This window comes from Geotrypetes seraphini, chromosome 5 (assembly GCF_902459505.1).
Source record: "Geotrypetes seraphini chromosome 5, aGeoSer1.1, whole genome shotgun sequence".
Taxonomy (NCBI): Eukaryota; Metazoa; Chordata; class Amphibia; order Gymnophiona; family Dermophiidae; genus Geotrypetes; species Geotrypetes seraphini.
In genome coordinates, this window is record NC_047088.1 from 223360118 (window position 1) to 223378745 (window position 18628).

General features: G+C 47.0%; 1 protein-coding gene across 4 annotated transcripts in view; it reads left to right on the forward strand.

The window, feature by feature from the left end:
• Positions 1-18628, forward strand: part of MMADHC (metabolism of cobalamin associated D) — an 89288-nt gene that overhangs the window by 53388 nt on the left and 17272 nt on the right. For 3 of the 4 annotated variants that reach the window (XM_033947049.1, XM_033947050.1, XM_033947048.1), the window contains exons 2-5: positions 445-589; positions 9859-10076; positions 11591-11686; positions 17943-18051. In XM_033947049.1, the coding sequence (XP_033802940.1) occupies positions 445-589; positions 9859-10076; positions 11591-11686; positions 17943-18051 (568 nt within the window). The remainder of the gene's footprint in view (positions 1-444; positions 590-9858; positions 10077-11590; positions 11687-17942; positions 18052-18628) is intronic. The other variant, XM_033947052.1, reaches the window with a different exon arrangement.

Here is an 18628-nt window from a genome sequence, read left to right on the forward strand (position 1 = left end):
GGCCCTTATTCTATAAAGACACCTACTGAGTTAGGCGTCTAACTTAATTTTTTTAATTGGTTAATTGACACCATTAAAAACTATAAAAAAAAAACCAATTAGGTGGTAGATGTCTACACTGAGGAACCTACCAGTGCTTAACTGCGCCTACACAAAAAGTAGGTGTGAAGTTTGGACATGGATTGAACTAGGCACCGCTATATTAGGCCAGGAAAACCCTTGCTTAATATACTGGCACTTACATCGAGTTAGGCATCACAAGGCATAATTCTACAAACGGTGCCTAGCTTTGATTGACATGTGTAGGCACCTACTGAGTTAAGCGCTGTTACAGAATCTGGCTCTGTGTTTCCTCTGTCTTGTTATCCTATGCCTTGGTTCGTTCGTGTATTATAGATAACAGCTGAGTGATAATTAATTTTTTCTAATTTTGTTTTTTTGCAGATGCTTTGTGGCAGGGGCAGATTGGTTACTTACCTCCCTGGTTTATATTCTTTGGTTAGACAAATTGCAGATTCTAAGCATTTTTCCACAGCAGGATCTTCAGGCTCAGATGAGCCTTATGTTGCTGCCACACCACCAGATATATGTAAGTAAGGATTAAATTTGAGAGCCATATTAAGAATATCAGGCTAGATAATTGCCTTTATACATTGGCTTCCATATGTCTTCATCTAAATTATTACAACCCTGCTACTAATCTAAGGCTCCTAGTGGGGGAAAATGTTTTGCTCAATTGATCCCTATATTATGGACCACTTAATGACAGGGCAAGAATTAAGGCAGACTATTAAAAAAAAATTTTGAAACAAAAGAGCTATAAAATTAATTTTTTTTTGTGCTTTTATCATTTTGGGGGTGAAGGAGCTTTAAACTCTTCTGGTTTAGGACTGACCTGTCTGCCTTGATGCACTGCAGTAACAACCATGTGCAAAACATAAGAGTGCAGATTTAGGTACAGATTTTTTTCCCTAACACAATACAAAAGTAAATGAGCATTATAACAATGAGAGAAAACCAAATTGAAACATAAATATATAATAAGAGTGATTCTATAACTGGGCACCACATTTACACTGATAACACTTCTGTATTTAGGAGCTATTCTGTATTGATGTGCTACGTTTGTTTATGATTATTAAACTTGGTATACCAACTAGCAGATCAAGGTAGTTTATAATTCTAAATAAAAACAGAAAGCAGAAAAATTGAATACCGGTTTCTGTTAGAGCAGGGGTGCCCAACACGTCGATCGCGATCGACAGGTCGCTCGCTCAGGCGACCCCAGTCGATCGCAGAGCGGGTTCCGTTTTTCCCTTCTCTTTTTTTCCCCTCCTGACTGGCCTGCTCCTAAATTCTGCTGCTGCCTCCGCTGCTCAACATTTAAAAAAAAAAAAAACTGGCTTGGAGAATTTATGCTCCGGAGGCTAACGTGTGCTTGTACCGGCTTCCCTTCTCTTCCCTCTGAAACCGGAAGTTATGTCCGGGGGAGGGAGAGAAGGGAAGCCGGCACGCACATGTTAGAGCCCCGTTCGCGGGCTAAAGCGGGAGACAGGTCAGTGAAGCTTGCGATTTGCTCTTCTTGCTGCCAGGTCCTGCCTACTTTCTGTTTCCTCAAAGGCAGGACCCAGCAGCATTTCTCACAATAGGTCGATCTTGGGTCGATCAGCCTTCCTCTCCCCGACGTCAATTCTGCCGTCGGAGAGCAAGTTCTGGCCAGCGGAACTTCCTCTCCGACGGCAAAATTGACGTCGGGGACAGGAATGCTGGTGGGCCCGAAGCAAGGAGAGCTTGGCGGACGGCTTTGGGGGCCTGTTATCCGATGGCAGCGGCAGTGGCAGTGGCTTGGGGGAGGGCAGGGAGGGAGAAAGAGGGCAGGCAGGGAGACAGAAGGAAAGAAGAGAAACAGAAAAAAAGAAAGGGGGCATGAAGAGAGAAAGAAAGAGAGGGCAGGGAGAGAAGAAGAAAACGTTGGGGGGGGGGAATGAGGTCAGGAGGAGAGGAAGCATACAGGCTAAAAGAAGGGAAGAAAGATTGGATGCACAGTCAGAAGAAGAAAGTGCAACCAGAGACTCATGAAATCACCATACAAGGTAGGAAAAATGATTTTATTTTAAATTTAGTGATCAAAATGTGTCTGAATTTATATCTGCTCTCTATATTTTACAATATGGTCCCCTTTTACTAAACCGCAATAGAGGTTTTTAGCGCAGGGAGCCTATGAGCGTCGAGAGCAGCGCTGAGCATTCAGCGCAGCTCCCTGCGCTAAAAAACTGCTATCGTGGTTTAGTAAAAAGGGAGGGGGTGGATATTTGTCTATTTTTGTATGGTTGTTACTGAGGTGACAGTGCATAGAGTCATCTGCTTTGACCTCTTTGAAAAAACCCCGGAATAGGAATGATAATTAACAATTCTATGCGTACAGTGTGCGTTGTGTTTTTTTAAAATTTTATTGTTGGTAGATCATTTTGACTTGGTCATTTTAAAAGTAGCTCGCAAGCCCAAAAAGTGTGGGCACCCCTGTGTTAGAGCATGCAACAAGCAAAACAAATCTGCTGTGTGCAGTACAAACTGGTCATCCATGTCAGTCAATCCTAGAGCAAGAATATAAAACCTGAACCTCTAAGAATTTGAGAATGAGCAATCCGATAGAAACAATGAAAACTAATTAAGCCCAGTACCTGAAAGACTAGTGAAATCAAGGTGAGCAAGCAATGGTGTATGGTCAACTAAGTCAAAGGCCGTCAAGAGATCTAAAGACTACAAAAATAATATGACCATTGTCGAGACTTGAGTGAAGATCACGCAAGATAGCTGTAATCACTGTTTTGGTGCTCTTGTGACTCCAAAAACCTGCTTGATATGTGTGCAGTGCCCTGGTTTGTTTGCTAAATGAAAGCAGCTGGATGTAAACATTTTTCTTGATAAGTTTTGACAGAAAAGAAAGATTGGAAACTAGGCAATAATTAGAAGGGACGATGCCATCTAAAGCAGTTTTTTCAACACTTGTCAAACAGTAGCATGCTTCAGTGTGTGTGAGACAGCCCTGGAAGAAAGACTATTACAAACTAAACAGAGCTAGGGAACGTAAACTCCGGGCATTGGATTTTACTCAGGAGGGTGGAATTATATCAAGTGGAGAAAAAGTGGATTTCATTCGTGTTTAAAACCTTAGATAGTGAGTGAGGGAAGTGAGATGGTTGACCAATTAGAGAAAAAGCTATTTTGTATGCCCTGAGCTATGAGTGTGTTTGAGGGTACATTCATGCTAGATTTGTGAGATAAAGAACTAAAACATCAGTTGATGGCTGATGTCATAAGAGCAACCTTTGCAGTATCTGGTTGACTAATGTGCTGGGAATGACCTGGAATAATTTTTTCATAGGATTCCAAGATAACGAGATAAGCTGAGCAAAATATTCCTTTTGGCTTTCTTGAGATAAGTTATATGTACACACTTCAAGTTTATACTAGAAAACGGTACTACTCAAAAGGGTCCAGAGAAGAGCGAAAGATTAGAGAAACTGGGCCTCTTCTCCCTCGAACAGAGGAGATTGAGAGGGGACATAATCGAAACATTCAAGATACTGAAGGGGAAAGACTTAATAGATAAGACAGTTTGTTCACCCTCTCCAAGGTAGGGAGAACAAGAAGGCACTCTCTAAAGTTGAAAGGGGATAGATTCCATACAAACATAAGGAAGTTCTTCTTCACTCAGAGAGTGGTAGAAAGCTGGAACGCTCTTCCAGAGGCTGTTATAGGGGAAAACACCCTCCAAGGATTCAAGACAAAGTTAGACAAGTTTCTGCTGAACTAGAACGTGCACTGGTAGGGCTAGTCTCAGTTAGGGTGCTGGTCATAGACCAGAGGGCCACCACGTGAGCGGACTGCTGGGCATGATGGACCACTGGTCTGACTCAGCAGTGGCAATTCTTATGTTCTTAGGTAAGAGCTTCAAAACGAGTGTGATTTAGTCCATAACATTCAGGCTCTTAAGGAAGCGTAAGCCCTGGTTTCACCAGGGAGCTGAGTAACGCTAAGGAGAATGATGTTCAGAAATAGGAGCAAAGGTATCCAGGCCAGCTGTGATTGAAGCATCCCAGGATTGAGCTTGTGAATCAGGCAGAAGTGAGGTAAAGTTGTCTGGGAAGAAGGTGAAAAGGAGGGAAAAAATTAGGGTCAAACCTGGAAAACAGATGTGTGTTGCATAAGATAAGGCAGTCTTATGATTCTGTGGAATAACAATGTGCAGGTTAGCAGAAAATGATCGGTCTACAGCAAAGAAGTAGAGGAGAAATCTTGAAACAAGAATGGAGCAGATCTTTTTAGAAAATATCAGATCAAGCACTTGACCTCCTGAATGAGTAGGGATCTGAACATGCTGAACTAAATCCAGATCCTCACTTCAAGAAATGTAGAAAAATATGTACTAAATGGATGAGTTGTATCTGTATGAATGTTAGTCTCTAAGTATAATCAAATTTGTAAACTGGTCAGATAGATCAGCCAAAGTTTGAAGAAGAGAGTCCCACAAAACAGAATTGCTAGCAGGAGGATGATAAAGTACTGTAAAATTTAGAGAAAATGTGGATTCCTAATAATTTTAGATAGGTGAATGAGCTTGTTGGGATCTAGTCTTCCACTATATTTTGAAATTCAGACAGTGTGGAAAACTTGAAAACAAGGTGGAAGCCCTTGATACAATAAGACCTCTCCCTGTTTTGACCATGTCTCAGTGAGACATACTTTGGATAATTGATTTACCTAAGAGGTTCCTCAGTAGGCAGGATTTAAAATAGAAAGAATGGCAATTCAAGAGGCTTAACCTGATAGAATGATTGTAATGGGGAAAGTTCAAGGTTTAATACACTCCACTAGAAACTGAGAGCGGGAAATTGATAAAGGGTTAGTGCAGTCATGATATAATGACCATTGGAATGACGTGTCATGGTGTCAAAGGAATAAGAAGCTGGCATAGTCAAAGGGAACCACAAATACAAAAGAAGAGAGAATGCTCAGATACTTGCTAGAATTGCCAGATAAATGGGAGTTCATCCTGAGAAGCTTGCCCAAGGAGCAGTACTTGCTGTTTAGGTGCGCTTCTTTGACGGGCACTCCTGCAGCCCAAACTGGCACTTATGTAACATCTTTAAACCTCCTTCTGGGGTCTGATTGACACTAGAGAATGACATGGTGGTGGTTACCTGCGGCTAGCCGCGTTTAGCCGCGGGTAACCCGCCAAAACGGGGAATGAAAACTTGCAGTCGTTGCGGGACGGGGAAAAGGCCATTCACCGCTCCGTGGAGCGGTGAATGGTCTTGTCTCTGCAGTGAGGCAAAAGGATCGCGTGGTCCCCGCAGCACCCACCCGCTTGCCCAATCAATCCTAGTGTTTAGCCAGCTCTCTCCCTTCTCCTCACCTTAGTTTGTAGTTTTTCTTTTTCGGCGACCCGCACGCTATCAAAGAGCCGCACACCCGCGGCTGCTCAGTGTTCAATCCTCTGCTCTGCGGAAACAGGAAGTTGCAGCAGAGCAGAAGATTGAACACTGAGCAGCCGCGCGTGCGCGGCTCTTTAGGAAAGCATGCAGTGCAAACTAAGGTGAGGAGAAGGGAGAGAGCTGGCTAAACACTAGGATCGATTGGGCAGGCGGGTGGGGGCTGCAGGGACCGCGTGTTCCCGGCTCAAACGAAGGAGGGAGTGAAAGGGAAAAGGATTCTGGGCCAAGGGGATGAAGACGGAAAGAAAAACCCACAGCAGGAAAAAAAGGGAAGGACAGGCAGGTGAGCCAGATGCTAGAAGCAGGAGGGGGGGGGAAAGAAAGAGGGAAAAAAGCTAGATGGGGTTGAAAAGAAGAGACACACTGGTATGGAAGAGGAAGATAGTGGAAATCTGGACACAGGAAGGTAACAGAAAGAGGGGAAATTATGTGCATGGGGCATAGGGACAGAGACATAAAGGGGACATGCCATGGGGATGGTATATGGACACGGGGGGGGGGCAATGGCAGATACATAGGGGAGATATTAGAATGGGGAAAATAGGAGCACAGAAGCGAGATGGTTTGTGGGGATGGGACAGGGACCGAGCTCGCAGGCTCCAGTGGCTTGCACAAATTACATTGTAACGTGCCACGAAAATAAGAGGGAAGAAGGTAGATAGGCCATGCGAGAGGAGCTGAAGGGTGGTAGAAAGGAACAGATGGTAAAGGAGGGAGGGAAGGGTGGTGGTGGAAAGGAATAGAACAGACATTGAAGGAGGGTGGAGAGGAACAGACCCTGAAGGGAAATGTGAAAGACAGAGTGGGAAGAAGACAGATGCCAGACTATGGGGGAGCGGAGGGAAGAAGATGGGTGCTAGACCAATTGGGGGGGGGTGAAGAGAGAGGCACAGTAACAGCAAATGGAAGACGCAGAGAGAAGACACACAGTGGATGGAAGGAATTGAATGAGAAGATGTGGAAAGCAGAAACCAGACAACAAAGGTAGAAAAAAAAATGTATTTATTTATTTATTTTTTGCTTTACGATAAAGTAGTATATTAGTTGTGTTGATAAAAATTTATAAACAAAGCCCTGCCAGCTGAACATCTCTTTCTCTAGTTCAGCAGCAGGAACTTTGATTTATAAGAAAGGAATAAGCTAAATATTACAGTACTAAGGCTTATATGGATGCAGCATGGACGGTGACGGGGCGATGAAAGGGATGACGGTGACGGGGCAGTGAAGGGAACGGCGGTGACGGGGCGGTGCAGAGGATGGTGGGACGGGGCGGTGACAGGGACAGATTTTTTTCCCCGTGTCATTCTCCTAATTGACACAGTAGGCCACTTAACTGAGACACTAGCAATCCTGATGCACTTGGGGAGAATTACTGAGATGGACAGAGGAACATTCACTTGTGTAACTTAAGAGTACTGCTCTTCCACATTAGGCACCTGTAGTTACACTGAGTCTGTGGCACTCCAATACTGGGTTCCACTAGAATTCTGTATCAGAATCTGGGCACCCAGGTGCAATTTAGAGTAAGAGCTCACCATTTGTCCTCAAGGGACCTAAGTGGAAATGCCTAGCTATAGAATTTTTCACAATATGGGGGAGGGTGGAATGAGTCAAAATGGGTCAGCAGGACTGTGGAGTCAGTACACCAAACCTCAACTTTAACTCTTCTGTTTTTCTAATGTCCAAGCCCAACTCAGATTCCTGCTGTGTTTAGTAAATCTAAGAAAGATTTGCTTAATTATGGAAACATAGGATATTCCTTTATATACAGAATTAAGATTAATAAACCACAAAATGAATATGTTTGAACAAAGAACCCGGACAATGTAAATTTTATCATTTCATACTTATATATGTATAAAATTTACATTACAAAATATATATGGTAAATTTATTTTGAAGCTGGAGTCAGTCTAACTCAGTGGTCTCAAACTCAAACCCTTTGCAGGGCCACATTTTGAATTTGTAGGTACTTGGAGGTCCGCTGAAAAAAATAGTTAAAGTCTTATTAAAGAAATGACAATTTTACATGAGGTAAAACTCTCTTTAGTTTATAAATCTTCCCCCCACCCCCCACCCGAAGGCCTGCATGTTCCCCCCTTCTTTGCAGCATCCTCCAACTTCCCCCCTAGCCTCCCAGTCTTAGTTTCAGCTAATTACCGTAGCCTGCAGAGAGGATTGCCGGTGCTGTAGTGTTCCTTGCAGGCTGCCATCAGCCTCCGCAGCATGTTCCCTCTGCCACAGTCCCGCCCCTCCTCTGATGTCAGAGGTAGGATTGCGGCAGAGGGAACTTGCTGCAGAGGACGACGGCAGCTTGCAAGGAACGCTACAGCACCAGCGATCCTCTCTGCAGGCTCCGGTAATTATCTGAAGGTAAGAGCGGGCGGCCAGGGGGAAGCCGGAGGACACTGCAAAGAGCGGGCAGCACTAGTACAGAATGCGGGCCAAAAAATAGTACCTGGCGGCAGTGTTCCCTCTAAGCGGGCGGGTGTTGTGAGCAAACTTTTTTCACTGTGAGCTAAAAATATCGGGCGCCAGCAAGTTATGAGCCAAATAAATATGTTGTCAAAGTTGCTGATACATGAGGACGAGGTATTCAAAGGAATTTTAGGCATAGTAAGTGAAGGGAACTTTTCATCTCTGGGAATTTACCCAGTTAACTATTAAGTTATTTGGGCAAATTCCTTTGAAAACTGTGGTAATACTGCCTCCACTTTGCTAAATTTAAAATAAAATCATTTTTCCTACCTTGTCTGGTGATTTCTGGTTGCACTTTCTTCTTCTGACTGTGCATCCAATCTTTCTTCCCTTCTATCAGCCTGTATGCTTTCTCTCCTCCACACCTCATTCCCTCCCCCAACTTTTTCTTCCTCTCTCCCTGACCTTTCTTTCTTTTTTTCTGTTTCTCTTCTTTCCTTCTGTTTCCCTGCCTGCCCCCTTTCTTTCTTTCTCCCAGCCTCCTGTCCAGCAGTAACTCTCTTCCCTTCCTCCCCTCCCAGCAGCATCTCTCCGTCTCCCTCTCCAGTAGCAGCTGTCCCTTTTTTTTCCTTGCCCAGCAGCTTCCCAGATTCCTTTCCCTCCTCCCCTCCCAGAAGCATCTCTCCGTCTCCTTCTCCCTCTCCAGTAGCAGCTGTCCCTTTTTTTCCTAGCCCAGCAGCTTCCCAGATTCCTTTCCCTCCTCCCCTCCCAGAAGCATCTCTCCTTCTTCTCCTTATCCAGTAGCAGCTGTCCCTTTTTTTCCTTGCCCAGCAGCTTCCCAGATTCCTTTCCCTCCTCCCCTCCCAGAAGCATCTCTCCTTCTTCTCCCTCTCCAGTAGCAGCTGTCCTTTTTTTTCCTGGCCCAGCAGCTTCCCAGATTCCTTTCCCTCCTCCCCTCCCAGAAGCATCTCTCCGTCTCCTTCTCCCTCTCCAGTAGCAGCTGTCCCTTTTTTTCCTAGCCCAGCAGCTTCCCAGATTCCTTTCCCTCCTCCCCTCCCAGAAGCATCTCTCCTTCTTCTCCCTCTCCAGTAGCAGCTGTCCTTTTTTTTCCTGGCCCAGCAGCTTCCCAGATTCCTTTCCCTCCTCCCCTCCCAGATGCATCTCTCCTTCTCCCTCTCCAGTAGCAGCTGTCCCTTTTTTTCCTGGCCCAGCAGCTTCCCAGATTCCTTTCCCTCCTCCCCTCCCAGAAGCATCTCTCCTTCTCCCTTTCCAGTAGCAGCTGTCCCTTTTTTCCCCTGCCCAGCAGCTTCCCAGACTGATAGTGGTTTTCTCCCCTCCCAGCAGCTCTTCTTACTTCCCAGCGCAGCGATTCACGAAGGCAGCCTCGGGTCCTTTGTTGTGTCGCGCCGCCTCTGAGGAAAGAGGAAGTTGCATCATCAGAGGCAGCCGCGACTCAGCAAAAGCCCCGAGGCTGCCTTCGTGAATCGCTGCGCTGGGAAGTAAAGGAGAGCTGCAGAGAGGGGAGAAAGCCACTGTCGTAGGCTCCCCAAGATCTCTCCGGCCCAGCGCACGCTTCCGATGCTGATCTTGCAGAAGTTCAAATGAGTCAATCTTGCCGGTCCTGCGCTGTGACGAGAAACTTGTGCGCTGCGACCTAATATTTTGTGCGCCAGCGCACGCCAGCGCAGCTTAGCGGGAACACTGCCCCCGGGCCGCAAGTTTGAGACCACTGGTCTAACTTAACCCAAAATTGCTTCCAACTCTGACTCTATAGTGAGTCAGAACACGATAACAGTGGAATTGTGACCATCCTGTTCTCCCTCAAACTGTGCCTGCAAGTGTACCCAACTTTCCATCAATAAACTGCCTTAAATGTAAAAGAAGACAGAAAACATACTTGAATTTTTCATGTTTTATACACAGGTTCTTTTTGTTTTGGCAGGGCCAAGGACTGTGTGGCCTGATGAAGTCATGGGACCTTTTGGTCCTCAGGATCAAAGGTTCCAGCTGCCTGGTAATGTAGGTTTTGACTCGCATGTTAATGGTATAGCTGCTCAGAAGGAAAACCAAGTCCATGAAAAATTGCCTGATCTTTTAACAGAGCCAGCAGCAAGCGAAAGGCACCACTTTGTGATGGCACATTTTGTCAATGAATTTCAGGTATGAAATCGTTATGGTGAGTACCATTTCAGGTTAATCGTAGAAACTTAAACTTTCAGAGAATGTTTTATTTTGGAAATAAATGCTAAATTGGTGTTATTTTCTTTCCTTTTTTGTACTTATTTTGCACTGTCTTATTGTTGAATATAATTGTAGGCTTGAATTATGCTTTACATGAGGATTTCTTAGACATTACATAAAAACATATAAATGATGGCAGATAAAGATCATATGGCGCATCCAGCCTGCCCATCCATACCATCTGTTCTTTCCTATTTTATTTTATTTTTTGAGATCCTGTGTTCTTATCCCATGTTTTCTTGAATTCAGATACAGTTTTCGGAGGGGGGGGGTTGGGGGTGGAGGTTATCAATTAAGATGTACTATCTTACTGTTGATACCAGTTATTACTAGCTAGGTCTCATTACAGAAAATGGAACCTGTGGTAAAATAATACATCTTAACAGAAGCCCACATTTTGATACCTACACCCCGTTCTCTTCCAGGAGGCTATTCTATACATCCATCACCCTTTCCATAAAGAAGTATTTCCTTAGATTACTTCTGAGTGTTATCACTTTTCAGAAGAAACCAAAAGAAACTCTGTGGAATGACGATGTTCCTTAAATGGACTTTATTTGAAAAATGTCAAAGTTCCACTTTGGATGCAAATAGCGTCTTACTTGCGGTTCACCACATATTAGTATCTCAATGTATTCACCATTATAGGACCCTCAAGGACCCCTGAAGAAGACTGTCGAAACGCAAACTGTGTTGGGTCCTGCGTCCCTAGTGGACTAGGTCCTTTAAGGTTTTCTTGTGGATTATTTTACTTTTATGTGGATGATTTATTGTACCTTTGGAACTTTGACATTTTTCAAATAAAGTCCATTTAAGGAACATCGTCATTCCACAGAGTTTCTTTTGGTTTCTTCTGGATTTTCTTCTCTGTGGATACTTTGGTTTTCGCTTGTTATCACTTTTCACCTTGAGTTCAGCCTCCCATCTCTTTGTCCCAAAGCACTCTGTATCTCCCATCTTGTCACCATCTGATACCTGTATTTGACCCCTCAGCTATAGGATAAAACTGCATTATAGAATGCATTAGCGTCATTTCTATGTTATTTGAATGTTCTGATTTGTGCTTATTAGATGCTTCATAAGTATTATGTCTCCCTTTTAGTATGTCTCTTATTTGAATTTCAGTGCTATTAATAATTATATTTTTGAATCTGTTTCATGATAGTCCTATTATTAACCCCCTCTTTTACTAAGGTGCGCTAGCCATTTTAGCGCATTCTAAACACTAACGCATCCACAGAATATAGTGAAAGCGTTGCCGTTTAGCATGCATTAAAACGACTAGATCGCCTTAGTAAAAGGACCCCTAAGTTTCACTTTACCTCATTCATTGTATTTACACTTCCTCCTCCGTATTCGCGGTTTCGCGGTCCGCGGTTTCAGCTATTTGCGGTTTATCAATCGAAGGCCCCGCCTCCAAATTTACATCGCAGGAAATCGCTGCTCCTGGCATAGCACAGAGAAAATCTGCTCCCAGCATTGCACAGAGAAAATCACTGCTCCTAGCTGCACTTTCTTCACTGGAACAGGTAAGGTTATTCACGGTTTTGTGTCTTTTTTTGTTTGTTTGTTTTTTACAGAAAAGCCGCGAATAACATATGAAAAGTTATTCTCGGTTTTTCTCTATTCACTGCCTTGCCGTTCCCCTTTCACCGCGAATGCGGAGGGAGAAGTGTATATTTATATTTGGTCTTTGTTAATGTTATGCTGTTAACAAAATTTTAATTTTATATTGAACTATACCTGATGTACACCGCCTTGGGTGAATCTCTTCATAAAGGTGATTAATAAATATCAATAAATAAATAAATACAGGAGATCAGTAAAATTAGTATTTTATTTCTCAGAATGTATTTACTTTCTGCACAATTTAGTTCTTGTTCAAATGCTATCTCAGTCAGTAATGCTCCCAAGGTGATGATCTGATATAGCAATGCGACGGTTTATTAACTAAAATAATTGAGATTGTATCATGTGATTGTGAACATTTGCCAGTTTGTTTCCTTTTTATCCCAGGACAAGCAGGCAGCATATTCTCTACATGTGGGTGACATCATCCACGGAGCCCCGACGCAGACAGCTTTTCAAGCAAACTTGATTGAAGATTTCAAGTTTGCTGGTGCTGCACCACGCATGTGTGTGCCTTCCTGCTCCACTAGAGGGCACATCCCCTCCTCATGGTCTTCAGTTCTTAGTTTTCCGCGGAACCAGAAAGCCCTATCGTTTTTCTCTCCGTGTGTTCTGTGCCTTTCTAGCACCACGGCTTCTTTGTTTTGTACTGGGAGTCGCTGTGTGCCTTCATTGTTCGTCAAAAAAAAAAAAGTATAACATCCGTTCCGACCTGGCATCTGGGGGCTCCCGGGTTGCCGTGGCCACTGGGCCTCGATCGGCTGCGGCCTGTTTTTCCTATATTCCGGCCTCTTACTGGGTTTAAAAAATACACCCAGTGCGGTCAGCTGTTGTCCATCACTGACCCGCATCGGTGGTGTATCTTGTGCCTGGGGGCTGACCATCCGACCGACGCTTGTCCCAGGTGTATGACTTTTCAGAACCGTGCACTGCGACGTCGGGCCCGCATGGCTGAACTTTTTGCTGTGGAACCGGCCCTGGCTTCGGCTCTGGTCTCAGCCTCGAAGACCTTGGCCCCAAGTAAGACCTCGGCCTCGAAGGGCTCTACCCCAGCCTCGAAGACCTCGGCTCTGGGTAAGTCCCCTCTTTCTTCCTCTTCAGGGTCAGCGCTGGCGAGGAAGCCAACCTCGGAGACTCCGGCTGTTCATGGTGGGAGTGCCCCGTCGAGACTGGCCAAGCCCTGAAAGCATGCTTCCACCTCCAAGGAATACTCATCCTCGAGGTCGCCCTCGGTGGAATGCACCGCTGCACCTGATATGCCTTCGATGCTTTCGGTGCCCGTGTTTCAGGAGATGTTGTTAAGGGCTATGATATCCTCGGAGCTCTTCTCGGCTTTGGCCCATTTGACCCCGGCCTCGACCTCACGTGCGCCGGACCAGCCTGAGCGTAGTGTCGAGGCCCCTCGGGGCAAGGTGCGTCGATCTCGATGCCTCTCCTCCTCGGACTCCTCTCCTTGACTCTCAGGGCGTACGGGGTCGAAGCGCCAGTCGAGGTGTGCCTCGACCCCGTCTCGTCGTTTGGCGAAACGGCCCCGGGACTCCCCGCCGAGGCGGGGTAGGTCCCCGGGTGGTCGCCTTGCCGGTGATCTCTGGGTTTCAGAGTTGTCTTTGTCCAATTCCCAGTTGTATAAGTCACCCTCCCGGTCCGGGGCTCCGCTCCGGGAGACCGCGGCTTCGAAGGACCTCGGTGCCTCGGACTCCGGGGTCCTCAGCTCGGCCGCCCTCGAGGCGTGGCAGTCCTCAACCCCGCCCCGGTCCCTCAGCTGGGTGTTTTGGGGCTCGGGACAGGGCACTGATAGGCCGCCACATTACTCTCGGGAGGCTTCTCCCTCTTTTTCGTCGGCGCCTCGGTCTCGTTCGACCACCCCCCTTGAGAGCCGGTCGGACATGAGGAAGGCGCTCCATTTCGAACTCCAGTCCGACTCAAAATACACCAAGGAGTTTTTGGAGGAGATGGACCTCCCTTGTCCTCCTCGGGAGTCTCTGCGGCTCCCTTTGAATCCGGTGTTGCGCCAGACTTTCTTCCGGAATTTGGAGACCCCCTATGCGGCCATTCCATCCAAAATGGAGTCTAGATACCGGATCGTTCACTGTCCAGGGTTTGAAAAGGAGCAACTTTCCCACCAGTCCCTGCTAGTGGAATCTTCTCTGAAGAAGAGTCATCCCTCCAGGGTCTCCGCGGCGGTCCCCCCTGGCCGGGAGGGAAGGACGATGGATAAGTTTGACAGACGCCTCTACCAAAACTCCATGATGGCCAACCGGGTCCTAAACTATAATTTTACCTTCACCTCGTATCTTAAGGTCCTGGTCAAGTCCTTGCCCGCTTTTCATGGTGACTTGCCCGTCTCCCGCCGTGCGGAGTTTGGGCAGCTGGTGGACTCTCTTTTGCAGCTGCGTCTGCACATGTTCCATGCGGCTTACGATGCGTTTGAGCTCTCCTCTCGGGTCTCCGCCTTTGCGGAGGCCCTGCGTTGTTTGGCGTGGCTCCACATCGTTGATATGGACCCCAATTTGCAAGATCGCTTGGCCAATCTTCCCTGTTTGAGGAATGAACTCTTTGACGACTTGATCGAGGCGGCCACTAAGCGCCTCTTGGAGCACGAGCGTTCCTTTGCCTCCTTGGTGCGGCCCAAGCCGAAGCCCACCCTTCCTAAGGCTTATCGGCTGCCGCCTCGGCAGTACCCGCAGAATTCTATCCCTGCCTTCTCTCACCCGCCTCCTCGGCGCCAGCAGCATCAGCGGGCTCCTCCAAAACCTCAGACCCAGGCTGTGTCTAAGCCCGCACCGTCTTTTTGACTGGCTGAGCGGCAGGGGGCTGGCCACTGCCGCCGTGACGTTGGCTCCTCTTCCTATCGGGGGCCGTCTTCGGGCTTTCTACCCCAATTGGGCCCGCATTACCTCGGACGCTTGGGTCCTCAACGTTATCAGAGAGGGGTACTCGCTGAACTTTCGGGATTTGCCTCCAGACAGTCTTCCCATCGTGTCTCTTTCCAGTCGGGCGCAGCTTCCCTTGCTCTTTCTGGAGGCTTGGGCTCTTCTTCGCCTTCGGGCGGTGGAGGAGGTTCCCCCTTGTCAGCGGGGACGGGGGTTTTACTCCAGGTACTTCCTGGTCCCTAAAAAGACTGGGGACCTCCGTCCTATCCTGGACCTCCGGAAGCTGAACAAGTTCCTGGTTCGGGAAAAGTTCAAGATGCTTTCGCTCCCGGTTTTGTTCCCGTTGATGAACGAGGGGGACTGGTTGTGTTCCCTCGATCTAAAAGAGGTCTATACTCACGTGCCGATTCATCCGGCTTGTCGCCGATTCCTATGCTTCCAGGTCAGGGACCTGCATCTGCAGTACAGGGTCCTCCCGTTCAGGCTGGCTTCCTCCCCACGAGTCTTCACGAAGTGCCTCGTGGTGGTGGCGGCGGCTCTACGGTCGAGAGGCCTTCAGGTCTTTCCGTACCTCGACGATTGGTTGATCATGGCCTCGACGAAGGAGGGGGTTAGTTCAGCGACCCATCAGACTATTACCTTCCTTCAGAGTCTGGGGTTCGAGGTGAACTTCCCAAAGTCTCAGTTGTGCCCCTCTCAATCCCTCCAGTTTATCGGGGCCGTGCTGGACACGGTTCGCCTCCGGTCATTCCTGCCTCCTCCTCAGCAGGCCACGCTCGTGCGGCTGAGCCAGCAGGTTTCCCTGCGTGCTTCGGTCTTGGCCAAGCAGATGATGGTCCTCTTGGGACACATGGCCTCTACCGTGCATGTCACACCGTTCGCGCGACTACATCTAAAGGTCCCCCAGTGGACTCTGGCCTCTCAGTGGCGACAGGATCGGGATCCCGCTTCTCATCACATTGCGATGACTCCCTCCTTGAAACGCTCGCTCCGTTGGTGGACCAGCTCTTCCAATCTTTCCAGAGGGTTGCTCTTTCTCGCTCCTCAGCATCACAAGGTCCTGACCACGGACTCCTCGGCGTATGCTTGGGGGGGCGCATCTCGATGGTCTGCGTAAGCAGGGCCTTTGGTCGAGTGCGGACCGTCGTTGCCACATCAACGTGTTGGAGCTTCGGGTCATTTACAATGCGGTGGTGACCTTCCACCATGTGCTTCAGGATCAGGTGGTTCTGGTACGCATGGACAACCAGGTGGCGATGTATTACGTTAACAAGCAGGGGGGTACGGGTTCCCTGTCTCTCTGCAAGGAGGCTCTGAACCTGTGGAATTGGGTGTTCTGCCACAACATCTTTCTTCGTGCGGTTTACATCCAGGTCGAGCGCAACTGCCTGGCGGACAAGTTAAGCCACCTCCTGCAGCTGCACAAATGGTCTCTCCATTTCTAGACTCTGCGTCGAGTGTTTCTTCGGTGGGGGACTCCGCAGATAGATCTCTTCGCCTCACCCCTCAATCACAAGTTGCCTCTTTTCTGCTCCAGGGTGTTCTCCCCAAATCGTCTTGAGGCCGATGTGTTCCTTCTGGATTGGACGGGGAAGTTCCTGTATGCGTTTCCTCCCTTCCCGCTGATTCTGAGGATGCTTGTCCATCTCAGGTTTGCTTGCGCCTCCATGATTTTGATCGCTCCTCGGTAGCCTCGGCAGCCGTGGTTTTCCCTGCTTCTTCAACTCAGTGTCAGGGATCCTCTACTTTTGCCAGTGTTTCCTTCTCTGCTGTCTCAGTCGAGGTTTGCTGTTGCATCCTAATCTGCAGTCTCTACATCTGACGGCTTGGTTCCTTTCCACCTGACTTCCTCCATTGAGTTGTCCCGGTCTGTGAGGGATGTTCTGGAAGCTTCTAGGAAAGCTTCTACTAGGCAGTGTTATGCCCAGAAGTGGACTAGATTCGCCACGTGGTGTGCTTCGAATCGGGTGGAACCTTTGTCTGCTTCTTTGCCTTCGGTCTTGGACTATTTGCTGCATTTGTCTCGGTCTGGCCTCAAGACCAATTCTGTTCGTGTCCATCTTAGTGCGATTACCGCCTTCCATCAGCAGCTGGATGGGAAGTCGCTTTCTGTCCATCCCTTGGTTTCTCGGCTTATGAGGGGTCTCTTGAATGTCCATCCTCCTCTCAAGCCTCCCCCTGTGGTTTGGGATCACAATGTGATCCTCGCTCAATTGATGAAACCTCCCTTTGAGCCCATGGACAAAGCTCATCTGAAGTTCCTTACTTGGAAGCTGATCTTCCTGCTTGCCCTCACATCTGCTCGCAGGGTTAGTGAGCTGCAGGCTTTGGTTGCGGACCCTTCTTTTACTGGTTTTCATCATGACAAGGTGATTCTCCGCATTCATCCCAAGTTCTTGCCTAAGGTGGTGTCAGATTTTCACCTTAATCAGTCTTTCGTTCTTCTGGTGTTTTTTCCTAAGCCCCATTTTCATCCTGGTGAAGTGGCGCTTCATACTCTTGACTGTAAGAGGGCGTTGGCTTTCTATCTCCAACGCAGCCAGTCTCATCGGCAGGTTCCTCAATTATTTTTGTCTTTTGATCCTAATCGGTTGGGGCGTCCTGTTTCCAAGCGCACCTTGTTCAACTGGTTGGTTGCTTGTATTTTCTTCTGCTACGCTCAGGCTGGTCTCTCGCTGCATGGTCGGGTCACGGGACATAAAGTCCGAGCGATGGCAGCTTCTGTAGCTTTCCTCAGGTCCACGCCAATTGAGGAAATTTGCAAGGCTGCCACTTTGTCTTCGGTTCATACCTTCACCTTACACTACTGTCTGGATACTTTGTCCAGGAGCGATGGCCGGTTTGGCCAGTCGGTTTTGCGTAATCTGTTTTCCTAAATTGCCAACTTCCCTCTGTCCCTTTTTTGGTTAGCTTGGAGGTCACCCACATGTAGAGAATATGCTGCCTGCTTGTCCTGGGATAAAGCATAGTTACTTACCGTAACAGGTGTTATCCAGGGACAGCAGGCAGATATTCTCGCAACCCTCCCACCTCCCTGCGGTTGGTTTCTTTGCTAGCTATCTGAACTGAAGACCATGAGGAGGGGATGCGCCCTCTAGTGGAGCAGGAAGGCACACACATGCGTGGTGCAGCACCAGCAAACTTGAAATCTTCAATCAAGTTTGCTTGAAAAGCTGTCCACGTCGGGGCTCCATGGATGACGTCACCCACATGTAGAAAATATCTGCCTGCTGTCCCTGAATAACACCTGTTACGGTAAGTAACTGTGCTTTTTCATCCCCAGAGCAATGAAGTCCCGCTTCAACAGCAGCCCACTAACAGTGTTGAAACATACTTTGAAAATGCAAAGGTAGAATGTGCAATAGAGTCTTGTCCAGAACTCCTTCGTAAAGGTATCCTTTTTAATTCTTAGTTGTCATTTTAAAAGCCTTCTGTGATTTTTACAAAGGTAAATTGAGGCATTTCACTGATAAATGTCCTACACATGTAAAATCTGCAGCATGCATAGTTTGGAAAGGTGTGCATTTTTTTGGATGGGCCAGAAAGATGTGTATGTGTTTACCATTTATTAAGATTTACATATCGCTTGGCCTTCTCTGATCTTATTGGTTTATAATGTAAAATAAAAATAAATGAATCAGAAAAGTATTAAAAGTATAGGACAGACGTATGCCATGCATTCAAGAAGTGCAATTTAAAAGAATTAAAAAGAAAAATACCATTCCTTCCCTCTGATGTTAAGTAATCCAAAATAATGTTGCACAAAATAATGTTTTTAAGAATGTTTTAAATTTCAAATTCTTTTCTGCATGAACTAGGCCAGGAAGCTTATTCCACAAAATTGGTGCTAGTCAAAAAAAAAAAAAAAGGCATTTTCTTGAGTAGTCTCCCACTATGCACATACAGATGAAGGAATGATCATCCTGCAGTTTGAGATGGAGCCCTAAGATCAAACTATGATATTGTCAT